The sequence below is a fragment of the Pelodiscus sinensis genome, chromosome 1, assembly GCF_049634645.1.
Source record: "Pelodiscus sinensis isolate JC-2024 chromosome 1, ASM4963464v1, whole genome shotgun sequence".
Lineage (NCBI taxonomy): Eukaryota > Metazoa > Chordata > Testudines > Trionychidae > Pelodiscus > Pelodiscus sinensis.
In genome coordinates, this window is record NC_134711.1 from 325,442,355 (window position 1) to 325,468,922 (window position 26,568).

The 26,568-nt window shown below is 55.9% G+C and overlaps 1 protein-coding gene across 1 annotated transcript; it reads left to right on the top strand.

Moving 5' to 3' along the window:
- Window positions 1-55: 55 nt before the first annotated feature.
- Window positions 56-21,939, top strand: LOC102449723 (short transient receptor potential channel 2-like). Its single transcript, XM_025186435.2, has 13 exons — window positions 56-1,773; window positions 5,345-6,037; window positions 8,580-8,780; window positions 9,215-9,379; window positions 10,002-10,176; window positions 10,536-10,733; window positions 11,648-11,810; window positions 12,699-12,791; window positions 13,446-13,638; window positions 15,444-15,571; window positions 18,144-18,213; window positions 19,477-19,609; window positions 20,655-21,939. Exons 1-13 carry the CDS (start codon window positions 1,711-1,713, stop codon window positions 21,044-21,046), a joined length of 2,667 nt encoding a protein of 888 aa, XP_025042220.2. The 5' UTR covers window positions 56-1,710; the 3' UTR covers window positions 21,047-21,939.
- Window positions 21,940-26,568: the final 4,629 nt, after the last annotated feature.

Here is a 26,568-nt window from a genome sequence, read left to right on the forward strand (position 1 = left end):
GGGTGAGTTGGTCATTTCAGCTGAAGGAAACGCAGACTGTTCCGCCCTCTTGGCCAGCGGGGTAGCGCCGAGTGTTTTATAGACACTGTTTAGAGTGAGTCTCAGAGGGGTCATTGGGTTAGTCTGTAACTTTAAAAACTAGTTGCCCTGTGGCACTGTAGAGACTAACAAAAATATATAGGCTCATGACCTTTCACGGGCAAAACCCACTTCATCCAATGACTTGGAGAGGAAATAACAGAATCCAAGAGATATATAACAGCCAAAGCAGTTACCTGTCAATTGTAGGACCTGAGCTAATGAAGATAATTAAGTGGGCTGGGTATGCCCATTCATAGCTTTTGATGTGAAATTGTGAATGTCAAAGGCAGGGGAAATTGGCTGTGTAGTGTGTTAACCAGTTAATGTCCTTATTCAAGGCCAGGCTGATAGTGTCAAATGTGTAAATGAATTAGAGGGAGTACAGCCTTGTGGTTAAGGTGCTGGCCAGGGGCTGATGGATTCTGGTCCCAGTGCTGCCCTCTCATGTCATCTTCCTGTGCCTCGATTCCCACTCATGAATTGGGGGTGCCTTCAGGGTAGGAAGTCCCTATTAACATGTGCAGTGCCTAGCACAGTGGGTACCTCATCTCAGAGGCCTGTAAGAGAAGTGCTAATTCAGTACATGTAATAATGGCTCCCTGTATTTAGATCTCTGTCCCTCTTGGTGAGGGGTATATCTGGAAGGGTTCCCAGTTCTGCCCGCTTCTCACTTGCAGGAGGGCGGTAGGTAACCGACAGGCAAACACACACACAGCTGCCTCCTGAGTCTCTGGGGAGCTGACGTGGCTTGTTGGCACCAGCAGGGCTGAGAGACGTTCAGCCCAGGAAGCTGATGTGGTTTAGGCAGGATGGATTAGTGCGGGTCATTAGCAGGGCACTGTCCTGTGAGCCAGCTGGCCTCCCAGCTGTAAGGTTGCCAGATACTTTCACAAAAAATACCAAACATGGCGGGGAAGAAAAATTGGTTGAGCAAAATAAAAGGGGCCAAAGTTGTTGAGGGGAAAAAAAAAGGGCAAAAAAAAAAGTCACTGTACCTTTAAATCTGCCCACCAATTCCAGACACCTGGCAACCCATGGCTAGTTTCAGAACGTGGGTGTTCTCAGAGAGAGGCAGAGCTCTGAGAGCTACAGGATCCTGCCAGGGCATCGGGCAGCTGGTGACAGTGTAGTCAGCGTCCGCACAGAGACACTTTTCTGTCAGCTGTGGGCCAGCCCCAGGTTCTCTCTAAGATCCTAGAAGCTAAACCAAGCTGCCCGAGCCCCCTCTGGACTGCTGAGGGGCTGATTAGCATCTCCCACATTCCTTGGCACTGATCTGACCACAACCAATTTTGTAAAACCGGGGGGGGAGGGAAGCAAAAGGGCAGGTGTCCAGCACCCAAACTGCAAAGAGATCAGGGCGGAGGGGGTGTAGCCGCGAGGGGCCACTAAATCCTTCAGTCAGGGAGGAGTCACTGGGCTCCTATTGCTGGTTTTCAGGAAGTTGGAGCCCTGAGGAAGTGCCAGGGGCCTGCAAGAAAGCGAATAGGGGGCCAATATTATAAGCGTGAAAAGGACCTGGGTGGTTATAGGCCTGTCAGATCCTGGGGAAGACAATGGAGCAGCTGATCCAGGGCTTAGTTAAAGAATGAGAGGAGGGGAAGGTAACAGCCGCAAAGGAACCGGGGCATGTGGCAAGTCGGTTCTAAGTGGATGTTTTGTTTCACGAGTGGCCACGTTTGGTTGCTAAAGGTAAGTGGCTGTTGATGGCCTGTACTTCGGTGAGGCAAAACGGTGGCGGTTTCTCTAAACAACTCTGCTCTGGGAATGGTCGTGGGGCAAGGCTGGGGGGATGTAGCCCCGCTGATCCTCTGGCAGCTCACCAGAGAGGCCTGTTGGCTCCCAGCCAGGCTGCCGGGAAGGCTGGCGAGAGAGATGCTGACAGGAAAGCAAAACAAGCAGAGAAAAACACCTGTTGTGTCCCCGCAGCAGTGTGGGAGGGCTGGTTGCTGAGTGCTGCTGCCCTCGTTAATTTTGCCCTCTGCATGTCTGGAGCGGCCCTGGTCCTTGGGGAAGGGCCCGGTGCATCCTGCTGCCCTTACCTGGTCATCTCCCCCCCCCTCCTCGGCAGGGCCCGGTGCGCTGGAGGGTGGGACTAAGCCACCCGTGGCTGCGCAGGTGGAGGGAGACGGGCTGGCATTGGTCCTCCAGCCCTCTCCAGCTGGCAGCTCCGAGGCAAGGCACGGCCCTGCCTGGCTGAGTGGTCCGCCAGCCATGGAGAGCATCATGGTGAGTAGCGCACCCAGCCCTCTCAGGAACAGCCCTGCCTGTGGCGTGGGACCTGTCCTGCCTGTGGCGTTAGGGCCACACAGGCCGGGCGGGCGGGGAGGGCAGTGTCCTTCTCTGAGGAGAAGTGAACTCGGCTGCCCAGTAGGAAGGTTCAAGGAGCGATGTCGGCCACATTGGGGCCGCTTCAGACGGGGGCTGCTCCTCAGGGACCTCGGCCCAGGGCTCAGCCCCACTTGGGTGCCAGGCAGCGATCGCTCACTAAGGCACGTCTCAGCTACCGGGACCATCCGAGCGCTTCGTGGGAGGCCCTCTCCTGGTCCCTCTGCTCTCCCCACAGCCAGCTCTAGCGCGCAACGGGCCCCATGGAGCGGCCAGGGACCTACAAGCCAGAGCAGGAGAACCAGGGGCGAGGCCTGGTAATAGCTGCTGGGTTACTGCTGTAGAAATGGGGCAGAGGCACGCAGAAGGGTCGGAAAGGTCTTGGGGAAGCACTGAGGCATCTGTGGGGCTGGAGATGTGGGCAGCAGAGCTGACTGGGCAGCCAGGACCACCTCTCCTCCCTGTTGCCGCCTGGGTTCCCCTGCCCTGCACAGCCACTTCCCTTGGGGCTCACAGATGGACGCGCTCTTGGACATTTAAAAGAGGGAGTGGGGGGAGCGGTTGCTGTCTCTGGCAGGGCCTTTCTGAGCAGCTTTTCCGGAGCCCCTCACTCAGACCCCTCCCCCCACTTGTTTTTTTGTTCTTTAAAGAGCATCCCCGGCTGGTTTCCAGCCCCATTTGGCTCTGATGCAGGGGAGGGGCTGGGGAATAGCCAAGCTGTGAATTCAATCACACGCACTTAATTAAACCTGGGGAGTTAATTAGCTGCAGGGTGTAAGTCAGTGCCGGTTCTGCCAAGGCTCCTGTGTTATGTTAAGCAGGGAGCTGCAGCCTCGCAGCGTGCAAAGGGGAGATCAAGGGAGAGGGGGTTCCAGCCAGCATCCATCCACCATGCCTGTGCTTCCTCGCAGGGCTGAGTGGGGAGAGAGGCAGCGAGCAGCCAGGGGGGCGATGCTGGTTCTGAAAAGGGCTGATGGTACAGTGGGCAAGGGAGCAGCCTGGGGCAGCTTTGCTCCTTGGAGGCATTTCAGTTCCCTGACTTCAGGGCCTTATTGGACATGGGTTTGCCTCTGCCACTGATTCTCTGGAAGAACCTTGGTCGTGTCCCTTCATTTCTCAGCTCCCCGTCTGCAAAGGGGAAGACTAAAACTTCAGCTCCCTCAGGGTATGTCTACACTACCACCCTAGTTCGAACTAGGGTGGTTAATGTAGGCAACCGGAGTTGCAAATGAAGCCCGGGATTTGAATTTCCCGGGCTTCATTTGCATATTGCTGGGCGCCGCCATTTTTAAATGTCCGCTAGTTCGGACTCCATGCCCGCGGCTACACGCGGCACGAACTAGGTAGTTCGGATTAGGCTTCCTATTCCGAACTACCGGTACACCTCGTGGAACTGGTACACCTCGTGGAACGAGGTGTACTGGTAGTTCGGAATAGGAAGCCTAATCCGAACTACCTAGTCCGTGCCGCGTGTAGCCGCGGGCACGGAGTCCGAACTAGCGGACATTTAAAAATGGCGGCGCCCGGCAACATGCAAATGAAGCCCGGGAAATTCAAATCCCGGGCTTCATTTGCAACTCCGGTTGCCTACATTAACCACCCTAGTTCGAACTAGGGTGGTAGTGTAGACATACCCTCACTCTGGTTTGTCCCTTTCAGCTGTTAACCCTTCAGTGCTCTTGCTGTGGGTATGGACAGCGCCTAGCACAGCAGGGCCAGGATCTCACTGGGGGCCTCTTGGTAGTAAAAATAACCACTACCTGGTAGCAAGGGCTGGCGGTGTGGGGGACAGAAGGGAAAGTTCAAGCCAGCCCAGCCCATCCCCCGGCTCCTCCCCACCCACTCCCTGTATGGGACAGCACCACTGCATGCCAGAAGCTCCAGACCTTATGTGTGAGCCAGTCTGATAGTTGGGTAGCTCCAGCCGAGTGACAGCCGCAGGGAGGGGCTCTGAGGAGCGTCCCTCGAGGGATTCGCAGGCCTCAGTGGAGAGAGTCTGGCTTTGCTCCAGCAGAACTGAGCGCCAGATGCGACCCGGTCAGATCAGGGTGTGAGTGCTCCAGCGGTACCGCCCTGCTGCTAACTCCTAGGCGAGATCTGTTCTGGTGGCTAAACGGGGGGGCTCAGACCCCTCCATGCGGGGCGTCTCTCTGGGAGGAGACGTGCTCTAGTCAGAGCTGTGCTTAGGTACGGCAAATTGGGGTGACCGCCCTGGGCCCCAGTGCTTTTGGGGGCCCTGTGCTTTGATACAATTGGGACTATCCCAATGTGTAGCTCTTTGTCCCCTGTCCCGACTTGCATACGATTGGGACACGACTTGCCCTGCAATTTAGGTGAGGAGCAAGGCGGCGGCGAGGAGGAGAATGGCAGGCAGGTGGGCGGTCGTGTCCCAATCGGACGTGAGTCGGGCAGGGGGCAAAGGGCTAAGCATTGGGATAGTCCCAATTGTATCAAAGCACAGGGCCCCCAAAAGCAGGTGCGGAGCAAGGCGGCGACGGAGGAGGAGAGCGGCGGGCGGTTGTGCGTGCCGGGTGGTGGTGAGGGGAATAGCGGAGAGGCTGATTTGTGGAGCAGGAGCTGGAAGTCTGCTCCAGCGATTTCAGTTCCCACAGGATTTTGGTGTTTGTTCCAACTGAAAATTCCCAGAGAGCCCTACAAATCTCATTTTGGAGCCACTGGAATATGGCAAAGGGCATGTGAAATTGGCCGTCTGGGGCTAGCCCGTGCCAAACGGATGAGAGCATTAATTTTGCTCATTGGAAAGGAGCCTGCCAGCTTCCGGCTGTCAGAGCCGCTGCTCCAACCAGGGCACCAGCGGCCTGTGGGCTGCTTTCCACGGAGCGGCTGCTGTGGTGCCACAGGCCTGCCAGCTCCGAAGCCCTGGCTCCGGCTTGGGGCCCTCCACAGGGCTGTGCTGACTCTCTGCCCCTCACAGCAGCCCAGCTGGAGGGAGATAGTCAACAAGAAGCTGAAATTCCCTGCCGAGCTCCTCGACGCCATCCAGGAGGGGGACCTGCCGTGGGTGCAGCATCTGCTGGAGGCGAGCGACGGGATCCCGCGGCAGCAGGCCGAGGGCGAGGACCGCGCGTGGCGGGAAGCCCTCAACCTGGCCATCCGCACGGGCGGCGGGGAGGTCACCAGGGCCCTGCTGCGCCACGTCAGGTTCGACTTCCGCCAGATCCACGAGGCCCTGCTGGTCGCCGTGGACGCCAACCGGCCCCAGGGGGTGAAGATGCTGCTGGAGCGGCTGGACCAGGAGAAGAGCATCAAGATGGACATCAAGTCCTTCTCCCTGGCCTTCTTCGACCACTCCATCGACCACTCCCGCTTCGCCCCCGGCGTGACGCCGCTCACCCTGGCCTGCGAGAAGGACCTCTACGAGATCGTGGACATGCTGATACGGAAAGGCCACACCATCCCCCGGCCCCACAAGGTCTCCTGCACCTGCCCGGAGTGCAGCAACGGCCGCAGGTACGACCTGCTCAAGTTCTCCCTCTCCCGCATCAACACCTACAAGGGCATTGCCAGCCGGGCCTACTTCTCCATCGCCAGCGAGGACGCCATGCTGACCGCCTTCAAGCTGAGCCGAGAGCTGCAGCGCCTCTCCTGCAAGGAGCCCGAGTTCAAGGTCAGGCTCTCCGCGGTCTCCATGCTGCGCCTGGGGTCTCCGCTCCACACTCTGGGCACCCTTCTTCCACAGGCAGCTGCGGTGCCAGGTTCTGCCTCCCCCAGGGTGACAAGGCTGTTTCCCATTCTGGCACGATCAATGCTGAAGTGGGGTCCTGCAAAAGCACCCCAAAAGCTGATCTCTACAGGCTTTGGTACAAAAACTTCTCCCCAAAATCCTAATACCCGGACTTTGGAGAATAAAACCACCACCCAAGTATTCCAAAGAAACCAGGGAAGAGGTCAGCCTGGGAAACCTCCTCCCTAAAAACCTCAGGGGTACCTCAAGCTCTTTCCCCCAAAGAGCTTGAAAAAGAAAAGAGAAAATACAAGCTGAAGTCTGTGGTAGTTGCCCCCTAGTCAGAGGCATGCAGACACCCACAGACAGATTTTCCCGGACACGGAAATGAACCAATACCAGGTTAATTAGAAAAAGAAAACAAACGTGTATTATCAAAACAATACCATAGTTGCAAGCATAATAACGTGGCTAGATGAAAAGAGTCACCAATTAATCTAGATACTCAGGGGAATCCCTAGGGCTCAGGACTTAGTTACAAAAGAAAGAAAAAACCCACTTTTAACAGCACAGACATTTCCTTATTCCCAAACCAGGAAATAATAAAGCTTGACTCTACTCTGCACTGCCACTCTACTCTGCGCTAGTTAGGCCTCAGCTGGAGTACTGTGTCCAGTTCTGGGCGTCACATTTCAAGAAAGATGTGGAGAAATTGGAAAGGGTACAGAGAAGAGCGACAAGAATGATTAAAGGTCTAGAGAACATGACCTATGAAGCCAGGCTTCATGAACTGGGCTTGTTTAGTTTGGAAAAAAGAAGATTAAGGGGGGACATGATAGCGGTTTTCAAATATCTAAAAGGGTGTCACAAGGAGGAAGGAGAAAATTTGTTCCTCTTGGTTTCTGAGGACAGGACAAGGAGTAATGGGCTTAAAGTGCAGCAGGGGAGGTTTAGATTGGACATTAGGAAAAAATTCCTAACTGTCAGGGTGGTCAAATATTGGAATAAATTGCCAAGGGAGGTGGTGGAATCTCCCTCTCTGGAGATATTTAAGAACAGGTTAGATAGACATCTGTCAGGGATGGTGTAGACGGAGCTTGATCCTGCCTTGAGGGCGGGGGGCTGGACTCGATGACCTCTCGAGGTCCCTTCCAGTCCTATTATTCTATGATTCTATGATTGACAGGTTACCTAACTTTTCTCTACTCACATATTGTGAAAATACTTTTCTTGGAGAGAGAGAGAGACAGCCTCCCATCTCCCTGTTACCTGGAAGAAAATCCCCTTCTGACTCAGACAAAGGAGGGAAAGTTAAAAATGCCTTTGTCCCAGTTTGAAATCCCTTCTTGCATTGTTATTGGCTGATCAGATACCTGGCTAGGGACAGGGGACATAGTTAACCCTTTAGTTCCCAGGTGCTGGCCAGCCCTCCTGGAGCTAAGGATTGGCCTGGGGGTGGGGAGATCACTTGAAGCTTCCCCTTCCCTCCAGCGCAGAGAGCCACACAGAGCAGCCTTGTGCTTAAAACAGCAGCTGCTGCATGCCTGAGGGTCTTGGCAGGGTGTCCATGGGCCAGATCTGGTGGCTTGGTGGGCCGAATTTGGCCTGCGAGAGGTATCTTGCCCACTGATGGCTTTCACTATAAAATCTAGATTAATAAACAGGGTCAAACCTCATATTTCTAACTTCACATACAAGAAAGGTACATGCACACGAATAGAACATGCACACTCAGGAGATGGCAAGCTCTTGCATGATAGGTTGTTAGCCCTGTTTTGCATAAAGCATATTCAAAGTATGCCTGTTTCCGTAAGAATATGGGGGCATAGTTAGGGATGTAAGCGACGACTAGAGTAGTCAACTACAATAAGCCTAGGCCTATCTGGTAGCTGAGTCACTGCTCGACTACTTGCTCCCCCTGCTTGCTGCCTCTTTATTAGAGGAAGCTCATTCCCCCAAGTACCGTCTCTGTGGTGCAGAGTGGGAGGGAAGGAGAAACAGAGCCACAATGGTCCGGGACCCGGCACCTCTGCATTTTCAATACGAATTGTATCAACTACATGATTAGTCTGCTTAACATCCTTAGGCATAGTGTCCCACATGGCACTGGAGCGAATTTCACTCCAGGAGCCGAAACTCTTATTGAACCTGTCTATTTGCCGTCTACCAGCATGCAGCAGGGAGTTCCACCAGTTATTTCAGCATATTTAAATGTGTGACCTTCACATTCTGAGGACTCCCTTGTGCAGTTATGGGTAGGGCCCCCTAGAAATGGTGCCTCTTGACTCAGGTCATACACGCACAGACATGCAGGGCTGGAAGGGACCTCGAGAAGTCACCAGGTCCAGCTCCAGCAGGAATGAAGGCGGCAAGGCTGTGACAGACCAGAGACAGAGTGCTAGGAAAGCCCTTGCAGCCATGAAAGGTGATGGGACCAGAGCTCAGGTTTTCTCCCCTTTTCCCCTGCCTGTCCCCACCCCTGCAGCCCGAGTACCTCAGCCTGGAGCTGCTGAGCCAGGAGTTTGCGGTGGAGCTGCTGGGGATGTGCCGGAACCAGAGCGAGGTGATGGCTGTGCTGAACGACCTGGGGGAGGGCGAGGAGGAGGAGCTGGACAGCCAGGCCTTTGAGGAGGGCATCCCCAACCTCGCCCGGCTCCGGCTGGCTGTCAACTACAACCAGAAGAGGGTGAGTCCAGGCAGGGAGCCGGGGGGCTCTGGCATCCCTAGGCGGTGCTCTGCTCTGAGCCAATACCCCGTCATAGGGCTAGGGGGCGCTGTGGGCACCGTCTCTCAAATGAGATCCCTGGGGTGAACCCCCGGGTCTGGTTCCCGGTACACCATTCCTCTCTCAATCCCACCAGAATATCACTTGGTTCATCCTTCGCCCCAAGCCCAGAGCCTCTGTGTAGAGCAGCCAGGCAGTGGCTAAACCCCAGAGGTGGCTGCATGCTACTGGCAGGGGAGGGCTCCTTACAACCAAGAGTGCCTGTGTACGACCTCGGGGGCTGTTGGGCTGAAAGGTCTGGGGCAGCAGAAAGCTACAGGGGGGGTAAGTATTTTATTTCCCACCCCACTGACCCCTCCTCTCTTTTATTTCCCACTGACCCCCTCCCGGATCAGTTTGTTGCCCATCCCATCTGCCAGCAAGTGCTGTCCTCCATCTGGTGCGGGAGCCTGTCGGGCTGGCGCGGCAGCAACACCCTCTGGAAATTCTTTGTCTCTTGTTCCATCTTCCTGACCATGCCCCTCCTGTCCCTGCTCTACTGGATGGCCCCCAAGTCGCGGGTGAGTGGGCTCCGGCCAAACCGGGGCAGATTCTCCCCTGCCGGCTACTGCGGGGTTCTTACATCGCCTTCTGGTGCAGGTGGCGCGGGGCCCTCTGAGACCGGAGGCTGGGCCAGAGGGAGCTGGGTCTCATCTGGGTCGGCCTGTGGACACGTGATTGCAATTCTGATTTCTCACGCTAGCCCTGAGCCAGCAATCTGGGTGTGAATTAGCCACCCGTATCCCGTGAATTTGATCTGTGTCAGATCCGGGCTCCTCCCACATTCATGCTCCTTCAATATTCCCCCCTCGACTCTAGGTGGCGTGTTGGGCCCCAGTCTGCTAGGGGAGATCGTTGCTTAATTCACTGGCTAAGTGTGTTGTGTCCTCCGCTAGCAGTGGCTTTGCAGTAGGGTAACAGCCTACTATTGCTGTCTGCTAGTAGAGTCCCTCCCTTAGCTCTGCGGGGTGGTGTGGGATCCCTGCTGGCCACTCAAGGGGAGGCAGTCACTGTGTCTGTACCGAGCCCCGTGGAGTTCGGTGGGTCCCTATGGGGCCAGGAGGAGTGTGGGGCTGGGGGGGATGGCAGTTGTGGGGCTCTTGCAGCTGTGGGGTGCGACGCTGCCTCTGCATTCCTTGGCAGGCTGGCAAAATGCTGAAGATCCCAGTGATCAAATTCCTGCTCCACTCGGCTTCCTACCTCTGGTTCCTCGTCTTCCTGCTGGCGGAGTCCATGGTCCTGCAGCAAAGGCCCGAGGTCTTCCTGGGCCGCAACCAGAGCGTGTGGGAGAGCTCCCTGCACATGGTCTGGGTGGCGGGTAGGTGGCGGGAGGAGCCGCCGGCTGCACCTGGCAGGGAGGGGCGTAGGCAAGGGACACCAGAAGGGCAGGGTGTAAGGAGTAGCCGCCGATGGCTGCCATTGGCCTCAGCAGGGGGCTCGGGCCCTGTGCCAGCCGTCTGTTCTCCAGGGAATCCCACCCTCTGTGCCCAGCCCCCTCTGCCCCCTAAATCCCTCTGCCCTGCCCTTTCCCAAATCCCTCTATGCCCAGCCCCCTCCCACCTCCCAAATCCTACCCAGCCCTCTCCCCCCCCCCGCTTCCCGAATCCCTCTGTGCCATCCTCGGGAGGTGGCAGCCCGAGGGGACTTGCCGCTCACGCTCTGTCCCCTCCTCCCCAGGCTTCTTCTGGTACGAGTGCAAGGAGGTGTGGATCGAGGGGCTGCGCAGCTACCTCCTGGACGGCTGGAACTGCCTGGACATCGTCATCCTCAGCTTGTACCTGGCCTCCTTCGCGCTGCGGGTGCTGGTCGCTGGGCGGGGCTATCTGCACTGCCGGGACCCTTCCTCGCCGGAGTGCCACTACTTCACCAGAGCCGGTGAGCGGCCGAGGGCCCCCCTTGGATATGGGCATCCCTCTGGCAACTCGCCTGGCCCTGCTCCCCCTGCTTGGCCTGTCAGTGCTGCACTGTGGGTGTCCTGCATGGCCCCTCTTCCCCCCTCGCTGCCCCACCGGTGGGACCCCCTCTCTCAGGGGCAGAGGAGCTCTGTGGCCTATTTGCTCCTGGGCCTCTTCCCAGCAAGCAGGCCAGTTGGTGCTGGAGGGGACAGCGGCTTTGTGACCTGTGTGGGCTCCTTCCCCAGCCCCCACACTCCGATCCTCCAGCCTGCGTTAGACTGGAGATGGGGTGGGGACCTCTGTGGCCTCGCAAGCTGGGAAGCGTCATTCCCCTGTCGCAGCGGCGCTCTGAGTACAACCCCCCTCACCCTCACCCTTGTATTTACTGATGCTGCCAGAGAAGCTGCATTTAGCAAGAAAACGCCATGAACTCTAAGACGGTGAAGATGCCTGTGTGCGAATGAGGCAGGAAATTCTCCCCTGCTGCCAGCAGGGGTCAGCATCAGGCCGTTCTTCAGGGGGCAAATGGGTGAGAGTGAGCCGGGCTAGGCTGGGGATGCCTTGGCGGCTGGGATTGCTTCCTCCTGGAGAAGCACGGATGGAGGAAGGGGTTGGAAGAGCCCGACCCGGGCTCTGGAGCGTGGCTCCTACTCTGGAATGGCAATTGGAGGTGCTTTTATAGGGCCTTTCATGGCAAATCAGTGGCATTATCCTCATTTTACAGATGGGGAAACTGAGGCACAGGGTAGGGAAAGGGACTCGCCCCATAGGCCAGTGACAGAGCCAAGACTAGTCCCAGTCCCTCAGTCCCAGCGCTCTACCCGCTAGGCCGCATGACACAGACTCCCTCTCCTTCCGGCTCCGTGTCTCTGAGTTTTCTCTCCCCGTGTGCAGCACGGCATGAGTGGCACCCCGAAGACCCCCAGTTTGTTGCCGAGGTGCTGTTTGCGGTGACCAGCATGCTGAGTTTCACCCGCCTGGCCTACATCCTCCCCGCCCACGAGTCCCTGGGCACCCTGCAGATCTCCATCGGGAAGATGATCGACGACATGATCCGGTAGGGGCTGATTCCCTTCTGCCCCCCCGAGGTCACCTCCCCATCATGGCCCCATCAGACTGTCCCTAAACGGAGCTGGATGGTGGGTCTGGGCCAAGGGGCCGGAACCCCTCCCCCCCACACACAAGGTCTGATCTTGCAGGGTGTTAAGTGCCGACAGCTTTTGCTGATGTCACAAGCTAGAGAGGAGCCCTGCTTTGACGCCAGGGGGATGGACAGAGGCTAAGGACTGAAATCGGACTGAGGAGGCCTGGCAGAATTTAGCCTTTGCTTTGCTCCGGGAACCCCTGCCCGCCTGAGGTCAGGCAGGGGACAAGTCCTGCCACCTGGCCATTAGGGTGTCCTGGGCAGCTGCGGGGGCCGGCACCCCGTATCATTCACAGGCAGCTGCCATCCATGTGGCCCTGGCATGATCCCTTGGCTCCATCGGACCCATGCATGAGTCTCAGTCTATACTTAGGTTGCCGTACCGACATCAGAGTAGGGGTGTGAAAAACCGGCCCTTGGACCCAGCTGCTTGTGCAGCCTGCTCCAGGTGCAGGTTCGGCTAGGTCACAGGAGGGCCGTGTCCCGTGATGTAGCTGCTGTCGCTCGGGGAAGCTCCGTTCCCACGGCGACGGAAAACCCCCTTCTGTGGCTGATGGCTACGAAGGGGTTATGCCGGCAGAGCCGCGGTGACGTGGTTACACCGGCAGGCGCCACAGCATCCACGTACCTAATGCAAGAGAGGCAAGGGGCTGGTGGAGACAGTGTCGGGGCTGGAGGGGGGCTTGGCGGGTGTGTGAGCTGGACACATCCCCACTGTGAACGGACCTTCTCCGGCCAGGCTCCGACAGGTCTGGCCCCGGGGCTCCCGGCCTCGCTGACCTCTCTGGGCTTCTCTCACAGGTTCATCTTCATCCTCATGATCGTTCTCACGGCGTTCCTGTGCGGACTCAACAACACCTACGTTTACTACCAGGAGGCCCAGCGGCTCGGGAGGTACGGCCTCGCGCAGGCCTCCCGAGGGCTCCCAGCTGCACTGCGGGGACCACCGGGGCAGGGCTGAGCCGGGCCGGATGCTTCGGAAAGTGACCCATGAGGCTGAGAGAGGCTCTAAGGTCCCTGGCCTGCCCAGGCGATCCCTGGCCTCTCATGTGCCAACGCCATGAATGGGGGCTGTAGCGTGAGCGGGGAGCCACGTGGGGCAGCACTTTGGGGTCCTGTGCGGGTGACACCTGCAGTGGAAATGGGGGACCTGGTTTCTCAGTTGAAAGAGATTCCAAGGAGCCCAGTGGGGAGCGACCGATGAGGGTGTGATTACGTATTTTGGGTCTTTGGGCACTTCAGGAGGACGTGGGTTGTGCAGGGGGCTGGTGAGGATTTAACAAGGAACAATGGGGTGAAACTATAGGTTGCCTCTCAAGGAAACCTTGCTGGGGGCCTAGGCGTCTGCTGGCAGAGGCCTTCTAAAGGTTCCTGCAGGCCCCAGGACTTGCCCGGGAAGGTCTAGTGGACACACAGGCCAATCCTGCATCTCCTGGGATGCTGCTGACATCAGTGTGGCCAAGGATTGGGGCTGTCGCGTGTTCTTGTCGGCGTGGGGCATGCCCCGTGTAACCAGGCCCCGCTCTTTGCTGCCCCTTTCTCGGGCAGTTTCAACGAGACGTTCCCCTTCCTGTTCTGGACCATGTTCGGGATGGAGGAGCACCAGGTGGTGGACATGCCCCAGTACATCCTGGCAGAGTTTGTGGGGCGGGGGCTCTACGGGATCTTCACCATCATCATGGTCATCGTCCTGCTCAACATGCTTATCGCCATGATCACCAACTCCTTCCAGAAGATTGAGGTGAGGGCCGTGGAACGCCCTGCCAAGGCGCGGCTGCAGCCTGGGCTTACCCCAAAGCCGAGCGGCCCCACAGTGAATGGGCCTCCTCTTACGCTGTCTCGCTTCTCTCTTGCACTCCCGGTGCTGACCAACAATCAGGCAATTCCACCCTCCCTCCTCCAAAGCTCCCTCCTCCTTCCTCCCCCAAACCCCATCAAAATAGTCCCCGTTGTGCGTCGTGTTGCTGTGGGCTATTGAGGGCACTATAGTGCTCCACCCCAGAAGTGGCTGCATCTCCCTCTCCCGCATATGTGGGGCACCCTTTGTGGTGGAAGGTGCTGTACAAGAGTGAAATTCCCCTCTGTGCAGCGGGTCGGTCTGAGTCCCTTTGCCGACCACCCTGCACTGGGCACAGCTGTATCTCTCACAGCAGAACTGGCTTTCCCCTGGGGCCTCACATGCATCCGTGGCCTTGAGAGCACTGTTCTGTAGTAGTCACTGAGCGAGCTGCTCCTGCCCGGCTGCTCAACAAGGGGGAAGAGTCCCTGGGTGGGCTCCTTAGGCAGATTGGACCCTACTCACCAGCTGGGGACACCCAGTAGTTGCACCAGCTAGTGCCATGCCTGTGATACCAATGAGTCCTGCCTGGAAGGGCAGCCCCTGCCCAGGAACAGAGCCGGCCTCCATCCCAGAGCCTCAACCCCTAGTGGTGGAATTGTCCCTCTGCCCCATGTGTGCGGTTGCTGCTGTTAAATAGCATTTCACTCGTTCTATGGCTCCAATGTGGGGGGAGGAGGTAGGTAGGTCACAAGAACAGCTGCCCATGGAGGAATGGAGGTCATAGAATCATCGAATCCTAGGGCTGGCAGAGACCTCAGGAATCATCGAGTCTTGCCTAAAGCAGGACCAATCCCAACTCAATCATCCCAGCCAGGGCTTTGTCAAACCAGGACTTAAACACCTCGGCTGTGTCTACACTGGCCACTTATTCCGGAAAATCAGCCGCTTTTCCAGAATAACTTGCCAGCTGTCTACACTGGCCCCTTGAATTTCCGGAAAAGCACTGACGATCTAATGTAAAATCATCAGTGCTTTTCTGGAAAAACTATGCTGCTCCCGTTCGGGCAAAAGTCCTTTTCCGGAAAACTGTTCCAGAAAAGGGCCAGTGTAGACAGCACAGTAGTCTTTCCCGCAAAAAAGCCCTGATCGTGAAAATGACAATCGGGGCTTTTTTGCGGAAAAGCGCGTCTACATTGGCACGGACGCTTTTCCGCAAAAAGTGCTTTTCCGGAAACGCATCCTGCCAATCTAGACGCGCTTTTTCCGAAAATGCTTATAATGGAAAAGTTTTCCGTTTTAAGCATTTCCGGAAAAGGGTGCCAGTGTAGACGTTGCCCTCTAGGGATGGAGATTCCACCCCCTCCCTAGGGAACCCATCCCAGTGCTTCACCACCCTCCTAGAGAAATAATTTTTCCTAATATCCAACCTAGACCTCCCCCATTGTAACTTGAGCCCATTGCTCCTTGTTCTGCCATCCGTCACCACTGAGAACAGCCTCTCTCCATTCTCTTTGGAACCTCCCTTCAGGTATTGAAGGCTGCTATCAAATCCCCCCTCACTCTTCTCTTCTGCAGACTAAATAAGTCCAAATCTCTCACAAGAATAGCTGGCCACGCTCTGAGAGAGCATGGGGTGAACTTGGCACTTCTCAAAGGCTGGAGGAAATGTCCTCCGTGGCCTCTAAGATCTCCACTACCTACCCCATGCAAGAGATGAGATTGGCCCCCGCATCCACCCCAACTGCGTTCTCCCGTTTGCATTGCAGGATGATGCCGACGTGGAGTGGAAGTTTGCCCGCTCCAAGCTCTACCTATCTTACTTCAGGGAGGGCCTGACGCTGCCGGTACCATTTAACATTGTTCCCACGCCGAAGTCCCTCTTCTATGCAGTCAGGTGATGTCAGCTCTGCAGTCCATGCGGTGCAATGAGTCTCCACAGCACAAAAGCCCCTCTGAGATGTTAGCTCAGCCATGTGAGCCAGGGAAAGCGTAATCCCCGTTGTACAGGTGGAAAACTGAGGCACAGGGGGATAAGTAAGTTGCCCAAGGTCACACAGGGAGTCTGTGGCAGAGCAAGGAATTGAACACACATTTCTTGAGTCCCCATTCAAGGCCTTACCCACCAGGTCATCCAGCCAGCAGCCTTTCATGTCCTGGGGGAACAGCTACTTTGCAAAGAGAAAAAAACAACATATGGACTGGTGGCACTGTATAGACGAACAAAACATGCTACCAGCCCATTTGTTGTTTTTTCCTGTACAGACTAACTCGGCTACCCCCGAAGCGTTTGCAAAGAGAGTCAGTTCTGAGCTGCATCAGCTGACTGTTTTGTTCAAATCTATTTTCAACCCAAAATGCATTTTTTTTGGACAGTGGAACGTGGTGATGAAAATATGAAGGTGAGGTTTTTTTGGAAGTTTAAAAAATGTGTTACCCTCCGCCCCTTGCCGAAAACTGAAAACGTGTTAATTTTTTGACTAGTTTGTCTCACTTTCTCTCCCTTTCCCTCCTCCATTTCAGGGACAAAAAGTTGGGGGAAAGTGGACAAAACTCCCTTTCTGTTTTCATTGTTTCACGTAAATGCTTTGTTCCTTTGGAAATGTTCCTCCGCACTTCCCTCGCGGTTTGTCCAAGAGAGCTGAGGAGACCTAGACATGTGTAGGAAGGACGTGATGCAGGCAGATGGAGCACTGCTCCCTTGGCACGCCAGTTTCAGGGAGTTGATTCACATATTACTAGATTTTAAGGCCAGCAGGGACCATTAGAACCTCTCGTGTGATTCCAATGTGGCAGTGTTTCCTGACCTTTTCCATACCTGAGCATTGCTGATGTCAGGGACATCTCAGGGACTGGTGCTAGTCCGTGGACCAGTCGTTGGCTCTGCTCTATGGCACAGAGCAGGGCTTACCCCTGTACTGTGCCCAATAACTCGTGTTTCACTAAAGCATCTTTCAAAAGGGCTCTGGCCCTAGTGGCAGAGCTTCCAGGGAAGTGGTCAAGAGGCGGGCCTCGGTGGAAGAGGCGGGGCAGGGGCGGGGCCTTGTGGGAAGGGGCGGGGCAAGGGCGGGGTCTTGGGGAGCTGGTTATCAGCAGGTAGAAGGGTAGTGACTCAAACAGAGGCAGTTGCTAAAATGGGAGTTTGTCCCATTAGTTAATCACCCGCACTGTTTTATTTGGGCCCTCATGGCACATTTCAATGTGTCTGGCTTCAGTTTCCAGGCATTAGTTCTTTTTCCGTCTAGAATGAAAGCCCCCTTGAACCTGGTATTTCTTTCCTTTGGAGGTAGTTGTACCCTATTTGCTGTGGGCTGACTCCCCAGGAGCTGCGCTCGGCATGTCCTCGGCCCTGTCTCTCCATCTGCACTGCACAGCGCTTCTAGGATCTCTTGTACATTTCAGTGCCCACGTCCCCAGGCTGCCGTGGGAGGGGAAAGCATTGGTTGCATCGGTAATAGAAAACACTAAGCAGCCCCCCACAGACTCTTGCCCGCGTTAGACATACAGAGCAGGGTTTTCACCCATTCGGGGTTTATCTGGACAGTCCAGTTTTTGGGTCCGCCTGCTGTTGAGGGTTGCCAGGTGCTCGGTGGAAGGTCTGGTCAAAAAGAGAGCCCTAAATGGTACTGGACTCAAATGCCTGGTGACGATGGGGCAGGAGGAGGTGCCGGGAGGAAACTGCGTCAACCCTACAGAGTGGAGGCCACCTCCTATCTACAGGCAGCTGGTAGAGACAATCAAGGGAGAGGCAGGAGAGGAGTGAGAGAGAGGGCGGGATCTTGGGGCAAGAGCCAGAGAAGTGAGCGTGGCCGGGGGAAGAGATGAAGGGGCAGAGGTTCAAAGGAAGCGGTCAAGAGGCAGGACAAGGGCGGAGCCTTGGGAGAAGAGGCAGGGCAGGGGCGGGGCCTTGTGGGACGAGGCGGGACAGGGGCGGGGCCTTGTGGGACGAGGCGGGACAGGGGCGGGGCCTTGTGGGAAGAGGCGGGGCAAGGGCGGGATCTTGGGGAGCTGGTTATCAGCAGGTAGAAAGGCAGTGACCCGAACTGAGGCAGTTGCTAAAAGGTTCCTGTTTGCTGCTCAGCACCCAACGCCGGCTGCGAAGAGTCACTGTGGAAGGAAGATTGTCCCCCCAAGCGCTCCTGGCATCTTGGCCACAGGTCAGGGCGGGGTGGAAGGGGGGGCAGCAGCCCGTCTCCCACGCTCCTGGTCTCCTGCTTGGTAGCTTTAAAAGTTAAAAGCCAGGGGATAAAATCTCTTCTGAAGGGCGATGGGCCTGAGCCCAAATTCCAGAACGGTGCGGAGCTGAACATGACGCCTGGGGCTCATCTCTCCATGGGGCCGGGACCAGCAACCAACTCCAGATCGTGTATCCGTTTGGCTCTGGGTTCAGATTTGAATGTCGCATCTCCAGAGCTGGCTGGCTAAGTCAGTGACAGCCCTCTGATGCTGTGTCCTTCTGCCTTCCCCAGGGGCCTCTTCCGGCTCCTGTGCTGCTCCAGACCCAAGAGACAACAGGATTTCCCCCCGATTCCCACCATTGTAAGTTCCCCGTCTTGTCTCTCTGCTTGCCTGCAGAGCGAGCCCTGGAGAAAGCTACTCTGACAATGAGACGAGGAGTCCTGTGGCACCTTATAGACTAACTGAAGTGTAGGAGCATAAGCTTTCGTGGGCAAAGACCCACTTCATCAGATGCATGTAGTGGAAATTTCCAGAGGCAGGAATAAATATGCAGGCCAGGATCAGGCTGGAGATGACCAGGTGGATCCAATCAAGGAGGATGAGGCCCACTTCTAGCAGCTGATCTGGAGGTGTGAATTCCAAGAGAGCAGAAGCTGCTTTTGTAGTTAGCAAGCCATTCACAGTCTTTGTTTAATCCAGAGTTGATTGTGTCAAACTTAAAGATGAACTGTAGCTCAGCAGTTTCTCTTTGAAGTCTGGTCCTGAAGTTTTTTTGCTGCAGGATGGCTACTTTTAGATCTGCAATTGTGTGTCCAGGAAGATTGAAGTGTTCCCCTACAGGTTTTTGTATGTTGCCATTCCTAATATCAGATTTGTGTCCATTGATTCTTTTACGTAGGGACTGTCCTGTTTGGCCGATGTATATAGCAGTGGGGCATTGTTGGCACATGATGGCATATATTACGTTGGTGGATGTGCAGGAGAATGTACCAGTGACAGTATGGCTGATCTGGTTAGGTCCTGTGATGGTGTTGCTGGTGTATATATGTGGGCAGAGTTGGCACCGAGGTTTGTTGCAAGGATTGGTTCCTGAGTTCGAGTTATTATGGTGCGGTGTGTAGTTGCTGGTGAGAATATGCTTCAGGTTGGCGGGTTGTCTGTGGGCAAGGACCGGCCTACCTCCCAAGGCCTGTGAGAGCGAGGGATCATTGTCCAGGATGGGTTGTAGATCACTAATGATGCGTTGGAGAGGTTTTAGCTGGGGACTGTAGGTGATGGCCAGTGGTGTTCTGTTGGTTTCTTTCTTGGGCTTGTCCCGTAGCAGGAGGCTTCTGGGTACACGTCTGGCTCTGTCAATCTGTCTCCTCACTTCCTCGTGTGGGTATCGCAGTTTACAGAATGCTTGTTGAAGATCTTGTAGGTGTAGGTCTCTGTCTGAGGGGTTGGAGCATATGCGGTTGTACCTCAGTGCTTGGCTGTAAACAATGGATCGTGTGGTGTGATCCGGGTGTATGACACCCGCCCGGACTGTGCACGGTCAGGCGGCCGGCTGGTGAGCAGGGGTGTGAGTGAGCCCCCCTGCATCGCAAGTGCCCGTGTAACCCTGGTTCCCACCCTCTTCAGGCGAATGCTGCCCTGGAGGATGAAGGCCTGCGTGGGGAGAGCTGCCGTTCCTATCGGCTGCAGGTGATCCAGGCTCTGGTGCAGCGCTACATCGACACGGCCAGGCGGGAGTTCGAGGAGAGCAGGAGGAAAGGTAACCCTGCCCCTGGATTTGGCCTGGTCTTCGGTCCCTCCTATTCTCTGTCCAGCATGTAGCCGCTGGGAGGAGTCCATGGCCTGTGATACGCAGCAGCTCACGCTCCTTCCTGGCCTTATACTCTGTGACTCTAAGTTCTGGAGAGCCCTCTTCACCCAGGCCAACACGGTGGGCCAGACTGAGTAAGACTCCATGAGACACTGCTGAGGAAGGATTGCCTGGAAGGGAGAAAAGGGCAAGGGGAAATAGAGTGAAGAAAGGGAAGGATGAGAGTGAAGAGGAAGCAGGTGTTACACCCTGGTGAAGGGTGGGCCATTTCTCAGAAGGATAACAGCCTACAACTGCTGCCATTCAGTGGAGTTGCTCCTTTAGCTCCCACAGTGCAGCTCAGGCCATTACTGTCTAAGGTTCATGCAGATGGCCCATGTTCTTGAGCCCCTGGCAAAGTGTGGGCCATTTCTCAGAAGGATAACAGCCTACAACTGCTGCCATTAAGTGGAGTTGCTCCTTTAGCTCCCACAATGCAGCTCAGGCCATTACTGCCTAAGGTTCATGCAGATGGCCCATGTTCTTGAGCCCCTGGCAAAGTGTGGGCCATTTCTCAGAAGGATAACAGCCTACAACTGCTGCCATTCAGTGGAGTTGCTCCTTTAGCTCCCACAATGCAGCTCAGGCCATTACTGCCTAAGGTTCATGCAGATGGCCCATGTTCTTGAGCCCCTGGCAAAGTGTGGGCCATTTCTCAGAAGGATAACAGCCTACAACTGCTGCCATTAAGTGGAGTTGCTCCTTTAGCTCCCACAGTGCAGCTCAGACCATTACTATCTAAGGTTCTTGAGCCCCATGGGAAGAAATGTTTCCAGTACTGACAAACTGCTGTAATCCATACCAAGCTCCAGGCCCCCACCCCACCCAGTTAAAACCAGAACTCAGTGGAGTGACTCCAGCTCTGCCCCCCGTGTAAAAGCAGAGTCACTGCGCTACGGTCCGTGGAGCGACGCCCCAGAGCTCTCAGCTCAGCCTGCCTCTGCTTCGTTCGCAGACCTGGGGAACCGTATCACGGAGCTGAACCAGTCGGTGTCGCACCTGCATTCGGAGGTGAAACAGCTGCATCCCAGCCTGTCTGCCCACCCTGTCCCTGCCAGCCCTCTGGACGAGGCCAGCGTGCTGCACAGATACATCCTGCGAGTCCGGGACAGCTTCCAGAACTTCAGCCAGGCCTCGGGCAGCTCCGGCCTGGCCTCCCCCGCCCACGTCATGGTGCACCAGGACGAGGCTGCTGGGAGCGACCCCCTGCCCTGCCTCCTGGAGCTCTCCCTCGGCACCCAGGGCGAGATGTCTGGGGACGGTGCCGGGCTGGAGAGCCAAGCAGGAGAGGCCGGGTACCCGAGCTCCCTTCCAGCAGAGGGAGCCCACGCCGGCCTCAGCCCTTAGTGGCTCAGGGCCACGTTTCCATGGTAACCCAATGCCAAGCCATGCTAGCAGCCGAAAGGTCCCTTGCGGGAGCTGTGTGTCTCTCCCACGCAGGGCATGGGGTGAGGAGGTTTGGAGCATGGCTGAGCGCCTGGTCATGCTCTCTCTCCTCCAGGCAGCTGCTTTGAGAGAGAGCAGGGTCTGATTAGTAGACGTCCCTACCCAATCATCAGGCAGATGGGGCTAAGCTCCAGCTGGGTTTCTTCCTCTTTGATTCAATGTTCATGTAAAATCCTTGGTCGTTACAAACCGGGCCCCAGCAACTTAAATAGAAAACCCTGGAAAAAACACCACGTGGAATGGAAGTTTGCTGAGTGGGCTGTGCCCACCACGAACAGGCAGCCACCTCTGGGGTGCATCAAGGCAGCTGACAGCGATTGTCCCGATGGCACAGGACTAGCACGAGGCACTGCTGTGCCGGGGATCCTGCCGCTGGGCCAGGCTGGGAGTGCGGCAGGTGCTTAGAGGGAGGGTTGGCTTGTCCTGGAGCAGGACAAACAGCCTGCCATGTGTGCTGTGTGCAGCCATCGTATTGACTGTCCCATGGATCTGTGTGGGAGGGGGTTCCTAGAGACACCGAGGCCAGGCCCTGCCTTCCTGGCCTGCCAGCTGAGCTCTGGCGCAGAGCCTGCTAGGTGCTATTCTGCGGTCCGGATGCCACCAGTTAGTCAATGCAGGTTGCAGCAGCTTTGAAGCGTGGTTCTGCTGTGCCGTATAACTGGCCCCGTGTGCGTTTGGGGAGGGGGGAGCGATAGGGTTGCTAGATGGTCCCCCAAAAAATACCAGACACATGGTACTTGGTCAAGCAAAAAAAAAAAAAAAAGATACTAAGTACTGCCTCTCCCCCTGCTCCCCCTTCTGACGGGCACAGACCAGCGATCGCGGCCCCGCCTCCCGCCTCTGGGCATGTCAGAAGTGGGGAGGAGGCGGGGGGAGTGGCTGGGAGTCTGATGCACCAAGAGCAGCGATCGCGGCCCCGCCTCCCAGGCTGGGGGTCCCAGCTGGGAGGCGGGGCCGTGATTGGCGCTGGGAGCCTGTGATTGCACGGAAGCCTGGTGGGGGAGTCCCAGCTACTCCTCCCGCCCCCACCATGGTTCTGCGCAATCACAGGCTCCTAGCGCTGATCGTGACCCCGCCTTCCAACCGCTCCCCCCCGCCCATGCCAGGTTCCATCCGGTGCGCAGCCGGAAAAATCAGAAAATGCCGGACATTGCACATGTCTGGTATTCTCTGATTTTTTTACCGGACAAAGAGCGCAAATTCCAGACTGTCCGGTAGAATTCTGGACACCTGGCAACCCTAGGGAGTGAATCCAGGCTCGCTGTAGCTCAGTGACTGCAACAGCTCAGTTTGTGATCACAGAAATATTTTGCGTTGAGTTTTTTTTTTTTCTCCCTTCCTCCAATCGCCAGCCCCACAAAAGCTCTCTGGGGTCTGAGTTTCAAGCCGATTCTCTTTTGGCTTCTGCATGCTCCTGGAAACAGTTCCATGAATGTCAGTGGGTGGGCTTCGGATCAAAGCTTTCAGCACAATTCTCATGCCAGTGTAGGCCGTGCCCAGCTGTGTCTGCTATAGAAGATTGACTTGCCCCAGTCCTGACGCCGGGAGCTGTCGGGAAGCTTAGAGGATGTCAGGTTCTATCCTGGCTCCCAATCCGTACCTTAGTCTTTGTAGCCCAGAAGGGGTAGGCGGTTCTGTCTGGGTCTTTAAAGCAATGCGCAAGGGAAAAGGGGCTAATAAATATCATTAGCTCACGGTTAAAACAGGAGTGAATCAAACCCTACCGTGTGTCCTTAACACCTTGTCTTTGGCTTGTAGAATAAACAATTGCTTTGCCCCAGTGAATACAGTATCCTGTCTGGCGCTGCTGTGTCCTTCGTCGCTGGGGATGTTTCTAACATCTTCTGCCCTAACGTGAGATCTCCTTGGGAGTGGAGGCTGTGGGGGAAGGTGGCAGGGGCTTGGTTTGGAAGGCCTGGGAGCCCATCTCCCAACCCTCTGAGCTCAGCTGGGATCCGCTGTGAGCAGACAGAGGCAGGCACCGCGGGGATGAGGCCAGTGGTAAGGACACTGGGTTGGGCATCAGGAGAGCTGAGACTGCAGAGATTGTCTTAGTTCTGCTGCTGGCCTGCTGGGTGACTGGGCAAGTCCCGTGTCTGTTCCTGCTCGGGAAAAGTGCTGACAATGCTACTTGGGCGGAGAGCCCCAAAGAGCCTCTGTTCTCAATCGCCAGGATTGATGGAAGTTCGGAGCCCAGCTAACTTTGATGCGCTGGGCCCTTGTAACCAAGCGATGTCAGAGCTAAAGCCTTTTAAGCCTTTAAAGATAACGAATCCCCGCTGAGAGTCTGTGTCCCTGCCTGGCTTGTGAGCGTCAGTGCTGCCTCCTGAAACGGTCTCTGTTAGACTGTGGCTAACGCTGCCTTCCCCCACCTAGTTCTCTCTTATGTGGAAGGATGTGGCTAGTGGGCATTGGCTACCGACTTCACACCTCTCTGAGCATGAGAGAGGTGGGCTAGAACCTGCTATTGCTTGAGGGGGGCCAGCAGGGCTGTGGGTAAGGTGACTTGCAAAGGGGGAAGCAAACACTGCATTTTGTTTTGCTTCTTTACGCTCGACGAAGGAGGCTTGAATCTTAACAGTGGTTCTCAACATTTAGCAGCTTGAGGGCCCCTCTTTTGATTGAAACATTTGGGGGACCCCGGCCCTGCCCCCGATTGCTCCATCCCCCCTCCCTCTGTCACTCGCCTTCCTCTACCCTCGCTCATGCTCATGCAGCGAGGGCAGGAGGCTGCAGAAGTGGGTTAGGGGTTCAGTTGGGGGTGCAGGAGGAGGGGTTGGGATGTAGGAGGGGGCTCCAGGCTGGGGCAGAGGTTTGGGAGGTGTGTGTGGGGTGGTGATGCAGGATGCAGGCTCCAGGAGAGTTTGGTGAGGGAGGGGCCTCTGGGCTGAGGCAGGGAGTTGAAGGGTGTGTGGGGGGAGTGAGAGCTCCAGTGGGGGTGCAGGCTCTGAAGTGCAGCCCAGGATGAGGGTTTGGGGTGCAGGAAAGGGGATTGGGGTTCTGGCAGCACATACTGTGGCTCCCAAGAAGTGGCTGCCAGGTCTCTGCAGCCTCTAAATATATGGGAAGTCAGTGAGGCACTGTGTGCTGCCCTTATGCCCTTGCAAGAGATATTTTAGCAGGCAGGTCAATTAACTTTTGGAAGTTTGCCACATGACATGATGGATTCTCCCTCACTTGGAGTCTTTAAATCGAGGCTGGACATTTCTCTAAAAGACACTCTAGCTCAAATAGAAGATCTTGGCCTCTGTGCAGGGTTACTGGTGAGGCTGACGTGTGACATTACACAGATCAGGCAGAGTAGATGATCATAACACGCCCTTCTGGCCTTGAAATCTGTGAAGGTGTGAGCGAGAGCAGCAGATGGAGAAGAGACAGAGGCTAGAGACAGAGCCTCCATTCACACCACTAGGGACTTCACTATTTATCTATATATCTCAGGGTATGTCTACACTAGCCCCCTAGTTCGAACTAGGGTGGTTAATGTAGGCATTCGAAGTTGCAAATGAAGCCTGGGATTTAAATATCCCGGGCTTCATTTGCATCTTCCCGGGTGCCGCCATTTTTAAATGTCCCTTAGTCTGAACTCCGTGCCTGCGTCTACATGCGGCACAAAGTAAGTAGTTCGAATTAGGATCTCCAATTCGAACTACTGGTACACCTCAAGGTGGAACGAGGTGTACCAGTAGTTCAAATTAGAGATCATAATTCGAACTACCTACTCCGTGCCGCGTGTAGCTGCGGGCACGGAGTTCGGACTAAGGGACATTTAAAAATGGCGGCGCCCGGGAAGATGCAAATGAAGCCCGGGATATTTAAATCCCGGGCTTCATTTGCAACTTCGAATGCCTACATTAACCACCCTAGTTCGAGTTTGTGCATCGGTCTATCTTTCCATGTGACCTTTTATCCATGTGTGAGTCCCTTTAGTCAAGAACTCCTCCTAAAAGGTAGGAGTTACGACCATCAGATTTGGTATGCAGCTTCCTCTTATCCTCACTTAAAGCAAGTTTGGTTTGTGCCAGGATAATGGAACATGCCTGGAATCTGACTGTTTTCCATAACAAGGAAAGGGAGGCGTCTGATAAGAGAGGCAGTTATGCTCTGCAATGACCACAGGGCGGGCAGTGAGAATGGGGGATAGTTATACTGCAGAGTGTCCACGGGGGCGGCTGCACCAGGAAGAGAGTAGCCAGTTGGGGCCAGGCTTCTCCATGTTGCTGCTGGCCAGGGCCGTGTAGCAGCAGGCCCAGTCCTGGCTGCTGTTGCCTCGTGGAGGTGGGGCTGCGTTAGCCAGACCCAGACACCAACCCCTCGCTGGGGGGAGGGGAAATGTGTCGCTACAGGTGGGTGCTCGGCTAATCAGCCGGGCAATCTTGGAATCTCCCCTGAGCAGCTGCACAAGCGCACTGCTTACAGGGAAACACAGATCGGGGCCAGTGATGTCCACAGGAGGCAGGAAGCCATGGAATGGAGAGGGGACAGAAGTCTGGAAAGAGGGGCAGTCTACAGGAGCAGCTCAAAGCACACTTGTGGGGTCTGGAATAAACCTGGATAGAGGATTTTGGGTCAGGGGTACAGGCTGCAAGTGCTCCTGGTGCTGAGAGGAAAGGAAACGGATTCCTGCTATTTGAGTCATTCTGTGTTCACACACACTAGGGATGTGAACGGGTAACTAGTGAACCGCTTGCCTAGTAAGCATCACCCTCAGTGGGTCAGATGCCAGAGCCAGCTGCCTGCCCACACAGGGGTGGTGGTGGTTTGGGAGCAGAAGTCAGCCCCCCATGTGTGGGGAGGGGAGGTCGGGATCCCACTTAATCGATTAACCAATGTTACATCCCTACACAGCACGGGGGAGAGTCTTTGTAAACAAGCAGACGGGCAGCAAGGGAATAGCGGACCACCAGTGACAGCTACTCCGAAGTGGAACACCATGGGAGTGGGGAAGGCAAACTTTGACTAGCCTCAGAGGGGTAGCTGTGTTAGTCTGAATCCGCATAAACAACGAGAAGTCTTGTGGCACTAATACATCTGTCAGTTTATAAGGTGCCACAGGACTTCTCATTGGTTTGACTAGCCTGTGGCTCAAAGGAGACAACGTTGGACTCCAGTGGCCTCTGGCGAGAACCACTCAGTGGCGTGTCCTTCACAGCCGTCAACGAAAGGCGAGTCTCCTGGAGAAGCCGGGGGAACCGCCCTGGACTGAAACAGCTCCCTGTGTGGAACTCCAGTCAGTGCCCATCGAAATCTACGTGGGCCTCAGATCAGCCCCGTCGGGCAGGAGGATCTGAGTTCGGTTGCTGCCATGAAGGTCTGAGTGGTCGGGCTGGGCAGCCCTGGGGGACTTAGCATGGCGTTGCTGGCTGGGCTCCACGGTGTGGTATGATCACTCCCGGCAGCAGACTCAAAGGCAGCAGGGTGGT

Excerpts from the sequence above, each read along its gene's own strand:
- LOC102449723 (XM_025186435.2), top strand. The coding sequence starts at position 1,711 with ATGTGGCAAGTCGGTTCTAAGTGGATGTTTTGTTTCACGAGTGGCCAC. Across the intron at positions 8,781-9,214 it reads TCAACTACAACCAGAAGAGG|TTTGTTGCCCATCCCATCTG; the intron begins GTGAGTCCAGGC and ends CTCCCGGATCAG. Across the intron at positions 9,380-10,001 it reads GGATGGCCCCCAAGTCGCGG|GCTGGCAAAATGCTGAAGAT; the intron begins GTGAGTGGGCTC and ends ATTCCTTGGCAG.